The sequence below is a fragment of the Delphinapterus leucas genome, chromosome 16 (assembly GCF_059928025.1).
Source record: "Delphinapterus leucas isolate spDelLeu-1000000601 "Yukka" chromosome 16, BTC_Dleu_Yukka2, whole genome shotgun sequence".
Lineage (NCBI taxonomy): Eukaryota > Metazoa > Chordata > Mammalia > Artiodactyla > Monodontidae > Delphinapterus > Delphinapterus leucas.
The window spans coordinates 50,736,332-50,749,367 of NC_143144.1; the positions used below are offsets into that span (position 1 = coordinate 50,736,332).

The following is a 13,036-nucleotide window of genomic DNA, read 5'->3' on the forward strand; positions in this document are numbered from 1 at the left end:
CAGAAAACTACTAGAGCTAATCAATCAATGAATTTGGCAAAGTAGCAGGATACAAAATCAATGCATAGAAATATCTTGCATTCCTATACACTACTGACGAAAAATCTGAAAGAGAAATTAAGGAAATACTCCCATTTACCATTGCAACAAAAAGAATAAAACACCTAGGAATAAACCTACCTAAGGAGACAAAAGACCTGTATGCAGAAAAGTATAAGACACTGATGAAAGAAATTAAAGATGATACAAACAGATGGTGAGATATACCATATTCTTGGACTGGAAGAATCAACATTGTGAAAATGACTATATTACCCAAAGAAATCTACAGATTCAATGCAATCCTTATCAAACTACCAATGGCATTTTTCACAGAACTAGAACAAAAAATTTCACAATTTGTATGGAAACACAAAGGACCCCGAATAGCCGAAGCAACCTTGAGAAAGAAAAATGGAGCTGGAGGAATCAGGCTCCCTGACTTCAGACTATACTACAAAGCTACAGTAATCAAGACAGTATGGTACTGGCACAAAAACAGAAATATAGATCAACGGAACAGGATAGAAAGCCCAGAAATAAACCCACACATATATGCTCACCTTATTTTTGATAAAGGAGGCAAGAATATACAATGGAGAAAAGACAGCCTCTTCAAAAAGTGGTGCTGGGAAAACTGGACAGCTACATGTAAAAGAATGAAATTAGAAGACTCCCTAACACCAGACACAAAAATAAACTCAAATGGATTAAAGACCGAAATGTAAGGCCAGACACAATAAAACTCTTAGAGGAAAACATAGGCAGAACACTCAATGACATAAATCATAGCAAGATCCTTTTTGACACACCTCCTAGAAGCAACTGACAAAGGATTAATCTTCAAAATTTACAAGCAGCTCATGCAGCTCAATATCAAAAAAACAAAGAACCCAATCCAAAAATGGGCAGAAGACCTAAATAGACATTTTTCCAAAGAAGTTATACACATTGCCAACAAACACATAAAAGGATGCTCAACATCACTAATCATTAGAGAAATGCAAATCAATACTACAATGAGGTATCACCTCACACCAGTCAGAATGGCCATCATGAAAAAATCTACAAACAATAAATGCTGGACAGCGTGTGGAGAAAAGGAAACCCTCTTGCACTGTTGGTAGGAATGTAAATTGATACAGCCACTATGGAGAACAGTATGGAGCTTCCTTAAAAAATTAAAAATAGAACTACCATACGACCCAGTAATCCCACTACTGGGTATATACCCTGAGAAAACCATAATTCAAATAGAGTCATGTACCACAATGTTCATTGCAGCTCTATTTACAATAGCCAGTACATGTAAGCAACCTAAGTGTCCATCGACAGATGAATGGATAAAGAAGATGTGGCACATATATACAACGGAATATTACTCGGCCATAAAAAGGAACGAAACTGAGTTATTTGTAGCGAGGTGGGTGAACCTAGAGTCTGTCATACAGAGTGAAGTAAGTCAGAAAGAGAAAAACAAATACTGTATGCTAACACATATACATGGAATCCAAAAAAAAAAAAAAAGGTTATGAAGAACCTAGGGGCAGGACAGGAATAAATACGCAGACGTAGAGAATGGACTTGAGGACACGGCGAGTGGGAAGGGTAAGGTGGGACTAAGTGAGAGACTAGCATTTACATATATACACTACCAAATGTACAACAGATAGTAGGAAGCAGCCGCATAGCACAAGGAGATCAGCTCGGTGCTTTGTGACTGCCTAGAGGGGTGGGATAGGGAGGGTGGGAGGGAGATGCAAGAGGGAGGAGATATGTGGACATATGTATAGATGATTCTCTTTGTTATAAAGCAGAAACTAACACACCATTGTAAAGGAATTATACTCCAATAAAGATGTTAGGGCTTCCCTGGTGGCACAGTGGTTGAGAGTCCGCCTGCCGATGCAGGAGACACAGGTTCGTGCCCCGGTCCAGGAAGATCCCACATGCCGCAGAGCGGCTGGGCCCGTGAGCCATGGCCGCTGAGCCTGCGCGTCCGGAGCCTGTGCTCCACAACGGGAGAAGCCACAAGAGTGAGAGGCCCACGTACCGCAAAAAAAAAGAAAAGATGTTAAAAAAAACTAAAGAAATTCTGTGTGCCCTATCTGATTCAGAATATTGTCATCCCAAGGTGAACACTGGCCTACACAGTAAAGCTAAAGCACATAATTGAATATAATGGAAGTCAAACCTTGATTGATTTTCATGGTAATTGGTTTGTATTAAAACATAACACACACTATTAAAAGTCAGGCTATCAGACAGATAAAAAAACCAACCTCAAACCTGTTAATTAAAACCAGTACTCTGTGTTTACCTACCAATTATGTCTCCAAACACCAGGCTGGAGTTTGTTTCATTCACTTGTTGAATGTCCGACATGTTAAAAAGTAACAGTACTTTTTCCATCTTTTGTTACTATGCCGAACAAAATATGCTTTGTATTAACGTTGAAATTCACTTACTGGCCTTTTGGGGAAAAGCGGTGTTCATGTCCCTAATAAATCCTGATATCTGACTTAACCACTTAGACACTGAACACTTGGGCCATTAAATTCTTAAATCTCCAGTTCAAATGTGCATTGTACAATTCATAACTTCATTGACAAACTTAGAAATCTGACCACACCCTAGAAGGGAGCAATCTAGAATGTGCCCTCGCTTTCCATTTTAGTCTTTTGCTCTCGATTCGCAAAGTTCCCTGTCCATCTAGAAGTTCTGATTGTTTTTAAAAATGCATATATATTCACACTCTATGCAGATACAACCAGAAAATTCTACCTGTTTATCTTTTTATCCTGGGTTTTCTAATTAGCCTGACTCAGAAGTAGGGGAAATTCTAAGTGCCAAAGGTAAATATCCCAATATTTAGAAAAGTGAAGCCTTACACTTTGACAATGGTGGCTAGCTAAAACCGGTAACAGGTTAGGGTTTCTTCAGTTTGCACCCACGAATGTGTTACATGCATAATGAACTCTCACCCATCTTCTGCTATTTTTCTGTCTGGAGAATCTCAGAATTCGGAACTTCCACCAGGAGGCTGCGGGCACTGATCCATCCCTTATTTTTGCCTGTTGCTACACACTGGGACGGAAGAGCGCAGCTCACATCCTTGAGTCTTCTGATGGTACTCAGGTATTTAGCTTTCTGCAGCATAGTGTTTGCTGGCTCAAACAATTACCTCCTTTGCATTTTTCTCCTCTCTTCACTAGTGTGGCTTGTCTCCAAGCATCCTTAGAGTCTAAAATATCCAGGTATGGAAACAACCTAAGTGTCCGCTGATGGATGAATGAATAAAGTGTGGCATATATGTGCACAATAGAATATTATTCAACCATGAGAAAGAAGGAAATCCTGTCATTTACAACAACATGGATGAAGCTGGAGGGCATTATGCTAACTGAAATAAGCCAGACAGAGAAAGACAAACAGTGTGTGGTATCATTTATATATGGAAACTTAAAAAAAAATAAGTGGAACTCATAGAAACAGAGTTGAATAACAATGGTTGCCAGGGACTGGGGTGGTGGTAGTGAGGGAAATAGGGAGAGCCCGGTAAAAGGGTACAGGCTTTCAGTTATAAGATGAGTAAGGTCTGAGGATTTAATGTAAACATGGTAACTATAGTTGATAACACTGTATTGTATAACTGAAATTTGCTAAGAAAGCAGAATTAAGTGTTTTCATAAAAATGTAAATATATGAGGTGATGGATGTATTTCTTAACTTGATGATGGGAATCTTGTCATAATGCATGCATATATTAAATCATCATGTTCTACACTTTAAATATATTGCCATTTTAAATGTCAATTATACCTCAATAAAGCTGAAAAAAGAAACTAAATGAATAAAATATCCAGGATTTCAAGGCAACAGCTACATACTCCTTTGTGCCATTTCTGTTCCTTCTCCAAAAAGTACATATTCACCAATTTCATCAAAAATAAAGAGTTATGTACAAAGTTGTTGCTGCAGAACTGTTTATGATGTTTAGAGACTCTAGCTGCAGCCTAAAGCTATGAGAGACAGGTTAAATAAATTATGGTATATCTATATAATGGAACATTGGGAATATAATACAACCATTGCAAATGATGCTCTAATGCTGTAAGAAAATGCTTTTGCTAACATTTTTAAATAAAAAAGGATAAATTGGGAGTTGGGGACTGACATATACATACTACTATATTTAAAGCAGATAATCAACAAGGACCTACTATATAGCATAGGGAATTCTGCTCAATATTCTGTAATAATCTAAATGGGAAAAGAATTTGAAAAAGAATAGATATAAGTATATGTATAACTGAATCACTTTGCTGTACACCTGAAACTAATACAACATTGTAAATCAAATACAGTCCAATAAAAAAAAGTTATCAAAATCTTATCTTAGGGTGATCCAAAATTACCTTTAGCACATTTTAAACAGTCATTTTCTCTGAGTGATGGTACTGTGAGTACTTTTTCCTGCTTTTTTCCTCCATTTTTGTACTACCCAATATTTTGGGAGGCAAAGGGGGGAAAAAGGTAATTGTGGGGCTAGGAGTGTCATAGTTAATCAAATAAAACCTTTTGGTCTTTCTTATTGTAGCCCCCCCCCTCCTTTTTAAGTAAGGAAGTCATTCTGAGGTGTCTCTGCCAGCTCAGTCGTCTTGTCCTGTGGGTTAGTGGTGGACAGTGTTCTATATGGCGGTGATGACAGCTGGCGTTTACTGAATAACTGCTATGTGCCAAGCAGGAATCTAAGTTCTTTATATACATATTATCTTATTTAATCCTCACATCAACCTGGTGAGGTTGTATGATTAGCTCCATCTTACCAATACTGAAACTGAAGCACAGAGGTTAAATAAATGGCCCCAGGTCATCCAGCTGCAATTCACACTCAAGCCCTCCAGAATTTGAATAACTACACCATTTACAAACATTAGGCTCTTGGCATTTTACTAGGACTATCATTAGTTTAGAAATATTTGGTATATGAGTTGACTCCATAAGGAGTCAGCTACTTTTGTATGCTTCAAAAACATCAGAGCACTAAGGAGCACGCGAAAGGAGTCTCCCTATAGAGACCTCATGGAAACTCCACTGAAGGACTTTCGCCATCGTCTGTCGTACAGATGGAAATGGCTACTTCAGTGAGGTGGTGATGATGTCACCTGTACCTGTTTCATCAACATCAATCAAATACTCAAATATCTGTACCCAAGTTGCACAGCATATGAAAAAAACTACCAACTATAATAAGACTTCCAACTTAATTGCGGAGAAAAGACCAATAACGTACATGGAACAATCAGCACAGGGCAAAAATAAAAACTTTTAAAATAATAATAATAAAACGTTAAGCCATGTGGCAGACTGGATAACTAGTGTAGAAGTCATGTAGAAAGAACCATCAGCTCTGAAGTATCTTAGAATCTGAAGGTACAGTATAAGAAACAATACTTGAAGATCATCTAGCCGACTCCAGCATTCCAAGAGGAGAGCTAACTTGGTTGAGGGCACCCAGTTGCTAGAGTAACCAAGAAAGCTTGAAGAAGCAGTTAAGTCTTGGAAAAGCTTTCCAAGGATAATAAGCACAGTGGGTGAGGTGATCTTTTGATTAAAAGAGTGGACAAGATTTCCTGATTTAGCAAAATCAACCTGCCACTATTCTGATTTTTAGATTACAAGGTTGTGACTAGTCCTTGCACTGAGAGATCAGATTTAAAATTTTTAAATAATCAAAAACTACTGAATTGTTTGTTTCATTCCATTCATTGTTTTTAAACATGAAGTTTTTTAATGTTTATCACACTCTACCCAAAATATTAGCAAACAGAAACATACCTACTCACATATGCAATCCAGGTGCCTATCTGAGAGAAGTGATATCTGGCTGCCCTAAAACACCTCTGGTTTGGACAGAAGCAGGAGTTTGAAGTTGCAAACTTTAAGTAGGAATTAATTATTTGTCCAGCTTTGATGCTTTTATCAACCACATACTCAAATTTCATTTAAAGCATGTAAATACTCTTTGTAATAATTGCTTATGTAAAAATCTATCAGTCATCAGAAAATAGGGATGTGCTTGAGTCTAAGTAGATTTGTCTTAGATTACCTAAATATCAACTGATTGGGCAGTATTTTTTTTGTAAAAAGATACTTGAATGCTAATAGGCAAGGTATAAAGATACTAAATTAAGCCTAGTTTTAACTAAGAGATTTTGGTAGTCAACACAGCAGATGTGGCTCAGAACATATAAAATTTATTTCAGAAATGTTTGTTCAAATTTGAGAAAAAAAACATGATAGGATAATGAAAAGTCAATTTTGATGAATTCTTTTTAAAAGATAAATAAGTATGATCGCTAGACTTAAAATAACTATGGTTTTCATTAAAAAAAATACAAAACTAATACCTGACAAAGCACACAGGCATAAAGTTATACTTTCCTGTATTCTAGAATAATACTTCCTGCGGATCTGCAAGCAAAAGTTAAGGCTCAAGGTTATTTTTTCTCTGCCTTCATGCTATTGTTAAGAGAGTGTATCTTCAATTCCTCAAAAATTACTTCAAGAGGTATTATACACTCAGTTAAACACAGACCATTTAAGCTAGCAATACTATATACTCAAAGCAGTTCTCTTTCGTTATGTTTTAGCTATTTACATTGTGAATTCTCATACAGTTTGTTAATGTAAATCAGAGAAATAACTAAAATGTGGCTTCAAAATAAGTAAAACAAGATAATAAATCATTAGGAATCAATGCTAAATCCATAAAGAAAGTCATTTTCTAACAAGACTCAAAAACAAAAGTAAACAGAAATTTAGGTGTTAGATGCCTTCCTTATAACCGTAGCCAATCTGCTGTATGGGTTCAAAGTTCCCGACAAGACGTTAACTTTCAACCGAAACATTTCAGACCTACAAAATACAAGTATCAGAGTTACCGCGTCCCACAGTCGAGTTAAAACGCTTTCCAAAGTCTCAGAGACTTTAACTGAATGCAGAAAAGCTAAGAGTCTAAGTTGATAAACAGAAACAGAAAAAAGTGAAGCTGTGTGCCAAATATCAAGCTTTTACAGACGAATCCAAAGCATATCTAGCAATTTCCCTATGTGAAACAGAATAACCTGTATGCAAAAGGTGCATGTTTGAATGCAATCACTTATTAGCATGCATTCTACTTACTTTGCTTTCTGCCATTTATAAGCTTCATTAAGGAGACCCAGAAAGAGGTAACAAATTGAATTAAGTTCAGTTCAGATAAGAAAATCCTGTTGTAAACTCGAGCTACAATTTGCATCTCAGAATTCCAAATCCTCTGGCGGATTTGGCGGATTTGGAGAGGGAGAATTCCAGCGGGGAAGGGACTCTTCACAAACTAACATATATACAAGCTTTAGATGGTGAAATAACGCATTTCAGCATTCTGCACTGTACGGTACTATTAGAAACCTCAACTCCACCTCCCCACTCCGCGAAAAAATTCACCTCCAATCTTCATTGGTCCACATAGTTCCGGCCCACATGGTATCAGTGGGTGTGTCCCTCCCAACAGGTCCTCTCATTGGCTGCGAGGAAACAGCGTTTAATAGGCTGTGATTTTCCGGGGCTGTCAAACTCCACGCCTCCAGACCTCGCGCTTGCGAATAGGCCCAGCGAGCTGGCGGCTTCTCTGCGATTCAAAGGGCAAGCTGACTGCCCTGAGCGCCAACCCAGAAAGACAAGCTCTCATAAGGGAAAGGGGCGAGGAGAAGAACAAGGGCAACTCAGGCTCTCCACCCACTGCTGCTCTACCCCTACTCCCGGACCCCACCAAATGTTGACACACGTGCATTTCCCCACCGACAAATTAGTAAGGTAGCCAGTGCATTTGCCTTCCATTGAGCCGTGACCTGAGGAGCAGCTCAGACTCCGAGTCCAATCGCCTATTCTACAGATGGAAGCAAGCAAGGGTCAGGCTTAGGCAACGATCTGTAGTGCTTGCGCCCCCTCAGAGCGGTCCGCCGACGGTGGGCGCTGGTGTGCACGACGCGCGCTTCGGTGCCTGGCCCGCCGCTCCCGGGTGCCGGACCCCGCGCTGCGCCTGCCTGGCGCCCGCGCTCCCCTCCCGGAGGGACTTACGCGGCCTGTTCTTCCTCCCCGAGTCCATCCTCCTCCGCAGCCGGCATTTCTTGGCCGGGGAGTCGTGCTGAGGGGGCGGCGGCTGTGGCTGGAGCTCTGGCTGGAGCGGGAGGCGCGGGGGCGCCGCGTCTCCGCCGCCCGGGAGGCTCCGGCTACAGAGGCGCGGCGGCTGGATGGGCGGCGGGTGGAAGCCGTTGTGCAGCACTCCGTTCACGGCTGCAGCGCCGGCGGGAGTCCCCGGGGCATGCGAGGCCGAGCGCTCCGGCTGCCCGCCGTGGTCGCCCATGCCAGGGGCTGGTGGGGCGGCGCGCGGGGCCCGGCTCAGGCGGCCTCGCTGGAGGTCATTCTCGGGCGTCTTTATTTCCCCGGATCCTCCTTGCGGCTTCCGATTCAACAGCCGCAGAGCCGGCGCCGAGGGATGGCGAGCCGGGCGCTCCTCCCCTCCTGCCGCCGGCGCTCCAACCTCCTCCACGCCCTGCCCCCCGCGCGCCGGCCCCCCGGCGCCGGCCTGGAGCATGCCCACCCCCGGCGCGGAATCGGGGATACCAGCGCACCCCCGGCCGGGGCCCCGGCAGCCCGCCTTCCCCGGATCTCCCAGCCGCGCGACTTCAAACGCGGCTTCCTCGCCTCCCAGACCTGTCCCCGCTACTGAGCATGCCCAGTCCTGCCCGCCACCGCCGCCGCCACCGCCACCGCCGAGCTTCAACATGGGGACTGAAGTTCTCTGGCTTTGCAAAGGAGAGATGGGCGGGTTGGGCTTTGTATGGCGGAGCGAGCCGAGAGGGGACCGGGCGAGGCCGGCGCGAGAGGAGCGAGCAGCTTCGGGAGGAATGTGCAGGGAAGACAAATATCTGTAGAGGTTTGGGTTTGCTAATCCTGTCCCCAGTGAGCTAGATACCTTTGCAAGGTCATTCACGTCGTACCCTCCTCCCCGAAACCTTTGTGAGTGTGTGTGTGTGTGTTTAGTGAAGTGACCAAACTACTCACAGGCCTGAGGGGAAGGAGAACGATTATTTATAGAAAGATAGGCGGATTTGGAGAGGGAGAAGCGTGTAATTTCTTTGCTGGCACACACAGACACCATGTGGCCTCGTGGAGTTGTCTTTTGCAGAGAGGAAGCCTAGGAATTCAGTGTAAGGACAGTGAAGGTCACAGATGTAGGCGGGATTAACCGGTGCTGGAAGAGACCAAGTAAACAGAAGCAGTCCCAAGCTATAAAAAGCACTTTCCTCACCCAGAAAGGACGTTTAAGAGACAATGTCACTCTATTTATAGAGTAAGGAGTTGCCTGTGTTTTATGAAGGGAAGGCAGCATCGCAGGGTAGACAACCCCATAGGCTCCGGAGTCAGAGCTGGGTTCAAATTCCAACTCAGCCCCTGATCAAACCAAGAGAAAGTCACTGCTCAAGTTAACACACCTGGTGACAGGGGACAGGACTGGAGACGCTCAGTAGGCAGGACAAATTTGGGTGGTGAGGACCTTCCTAAAGCTGTGTAATCCCGTGAGGCCTTTTGAATCTAACTAGGAGCTGTCATGAGAAATCTATCTGAAAGTACCTGGTACAGTCCTGGCACACAGTTAAACGCCCACAAGAGGTGGTTATCCTTATTACACCGTTATTATTAGCAGATCACCCTTCACTTCCAACAAGGGGAACAAACCATACTCACAGCCATATTTACTGTGTAACTTATTGTGTGTGATGTTCTCCATCATCTGTATTTACTTAATCTACAGAGGAGTCAGAGGCCTCGGTGCATCCAGCAGCAGCCAGGGCTCGCACCTTGATCGGAATTCCTTCCAGCAGAGCCTGACCTAGAATCAGAACTTTAGAACCCATGACCACTTGAGTGCTTTGGTCCATTCACACATTTTTTCAGATAAGGAAACGGAGCCACAGAGGGATGGCTGAGGTTAGTAAGAACAAAGCTAAGAATAAACCTTAATTCTCCTATCTTTGCTTCCCTGACCTTATTATACTTTTGAAGACATGGAGAAAAAACCTAGGTGATCTGGCCCCTGTCTACCTCCCCTGCCTCGTCTTGATCTCCTGATGGTCCCTCTACAGAGAAGCCTTTCAGTTCCTCAAACACACGAATATCCCTTTGCATCTGCTGTTTCCGTTGCCTGTTCCCAGACCTCTTTGTCTACTAGATTCCAACTCAATCCTCAGATCTCTGCTTCAACTGCTTATATTTAAAGAAATCTTCCCTGACCCTTAGGACAAGATTAGGGCTCTCTCCTCCTACACTTGACCTTCATGACTCTATCAGATGCAATGCTACAATGGGGGTAATCACAGAACATCACTGAGTTGTTACAGTGACGAAATGAATAGATACGTAAAGTGTCCAGCACATCATAGGTGCTATGAAAAAGTTAGATATTATTTGATTGTCTCCCTCCACTACACTGTAATCTCCATTAAGGCAGATGACTCTCATTCATCACTGTATCCCTAGGAAGCTCTTGGTAATCATTTGTGACTGAATAAATGACTTTGGTAATATTTCACCCAGGGTGTCTCTCACTTTCTACTGTAAATTTGCTAAAAAAAACAGAACAACAACTAAAACCTCCATTGTTACACCTAAATATTCAAACATAAAGTTTTCAAATTCCTACATAATTTAAGCTGAGTAGTTTAGGAAGCACTTTACATCCGAAATGCAAATAGAAGATTTAGCAATGCAGTATCTCCAAGGACTTATTCTCTCCAGCTTGGTTCCCAGGCATGGTGAGGAAGGCCTGAGCCAGGTGGCTCAGACCCAGGTAGGGCAGAAGTACTGGTTTGGGGACAGAAAGTCCTCCACCTGCTTCCTTTCTCTCATCATCGTCAGGCTGGTGCCCTGGATCAGTTACACCCTGCATGTGGTAGAGAGGAAGCCAGGAGGCATCTCACAGGTGTATGGGGGCGGGGGGGGGGGGCGGGTTCAGAGGTGTAATTTTGAGGCGTGAGCTATCATGTGCTCCAGCAGGGGAGTTGAACAGATAATATTTGGAAGAGAGGGAGGGAGGAGAGTGCCACAAGGCACTCTCTCCCTCTGTTCATTTTTTTATTTACTAATCATTTATTAAGCATGTACTATATTGTAGGCAGTAAAACAAATGCAGGGAGTACAAAGCCAAAATAAATGTCTTCGTTGTCCTCTAGGGGCTTACAATTCAGAGAGAGAGGGAGAGGAAAGTCAATGTTCTCCATCATAAGAATAACCTAGGGAGCTTTTTCCTTTTAAACTTTCTGTTGAAAATAACATACATACAGAAATGTACACATACCCTAAGGGTAAAGCTCAGTGAATTTTGCACAAATGAACACCCTGTGTAGCCAGCACCTGATCAACAAACAGGACATGACCAGTAACCTCGGAGAATTTTTAAGAGCCAGTTTTGGGCCGAGGTTCATAGACCTTCAGTAGGTTTGGAGCACAGGAGTCTGCATGGTGATGATGGTGATGATGATGAAAAATATTTTTTCAATTAAAGAAACAAAACAGTAACTTTTTTCAAAACAGGATTAAAAAAAAATGCAGATGGTCCTTCCTTGGAGCAACAATGAATGAAACAAAGTATGTCACCAATGCCATGGAAGGGAATTCCAGGGGACTCCAGAGAGTGAGCAATGATGGAATAGGAAGACAGAGGAGGAAGATGGTGCTGAGATGGATGTTAAGACATGCTTCAGAGAGGAAATGACCCGTAAACTGAATTTTGAACAATAATGGGATTTCATCATGGAAGGTGGAAGGAATTCCATTCAGAACTGAGGGTGTGGAGACTCTGCAGGTGTTTTGAAACCATCTGGCATGTTTGGGAACCTGCCAGGAGTTCAACAAGGCTGAAACACAACCTACGAAGGGAGGAGGTAAGTGATGGACAAAAAGGTTAGATGGGGTCCAAACCTCAGATGGCTTTCTGCACCATAGGAAACAATTTGGACTTTCTCCTGAAGGCCATGAGAAACCATTAAAGAGTTTTAGGTTGTGGAAAAACTACTAGATTTGCATCCTGGAAGGACCTCTGGCAGCAGTCTGGAGAATAAAATAGGGGAGGAAGTTCCTAGCTGGAAAGCCTAGATAGAAGACTACTGGAAACAACCAGGAAAGAGGTGAGAAGGGACTGAGTGAAGGACCATTCAGAATGAGATCATCAGGCGGATTTAAAAATTATTTAAAGAATCTATAGGATTTAGTGGCGAATTGCAGGGTGAGGGAGAGGTAAGCCTAGGATAATTTCTGTGTTTCTAGTTTGGGCAACTGGGAATGTGGTGGTTTCAGCGTGCAAGATAAAATACGCAGAAAAGGAGCAAGATCTTCTACCTATATTCTCTCTGGGTTTTATACTCTAAGAAGGGTGAGCCTTTAAAAATACAGATCTGATCATGACATTCTTGTACTTAAACTTACATTGATATGTGAGCCATATCAATATTTGCCTATTTCAGTCTAACTCAACCCTTCCTCCCCTCCCCTCCCCCTTCCTTCCTTCCTCCCTTCCTTCCTTCCTTCCTTCCTTCCTTCCTTCCTCTCTCCCTCTCCCTCCCTCCCTCCCATTAAAAAAAAGGGACATCAGCACTAGTTTTCTATTACTCTAAATAAGACTTGTAATTTACTGTTGTTTTTTGAAGACACAGATAAAACCTGTCCACCATGCCATCATTACACATTATCACTGTAGAAATTCTAGTTCCTTGCTAAAATGGAAATAAAGCCAAATTTGCCCAAGTTTCTACCCCTTAATAGCCACACAGATGGCAGTAAGAGCTCGGAGAAAGGGTACTCTTCAAGATATAGTTTAAAAAGAATTACTAGAACTTTAACTGCCAGAATTATATCGACCCAAAATGACTTCTTTTTTGCTTTCTTGCCTTTT

The 13,036-nt window shown here is 42.4% G+C and overlaps 1 protein-coding gene across 2 annotated transcripts in view; it reads right to left on the reverse strand.

The window, feature by feature from the left end:
- The window catches only part of PANK1 (pantothenate kinase 1), a 111,456-nt gene that overhangs the window by 60,037 nt on the left and 38,383 nt on the right, over positions 1 to 13,036 (reverse strand). Inside the window, exon 1 of one of the 2 annotated variants that reach the window (XM_022569379.3) lies at positions 8,164 to 12,698. The exons of the other annotated variant lie outside the window; for it this stretch is intronic. Within the exon in view, the coding sequence (XP_022425087.1) occupies positions 8,164 to 8,872 (709 nt within the window). The 5' untranslated portion in view covers positions 8,873 to 12,698. Of the gene's footprint in view, positions 1 to 8,163; positions 12,699 to 13,036 lie in introns of those variants that run through there. 2 annotated transcript variants of the gene reach the window in all.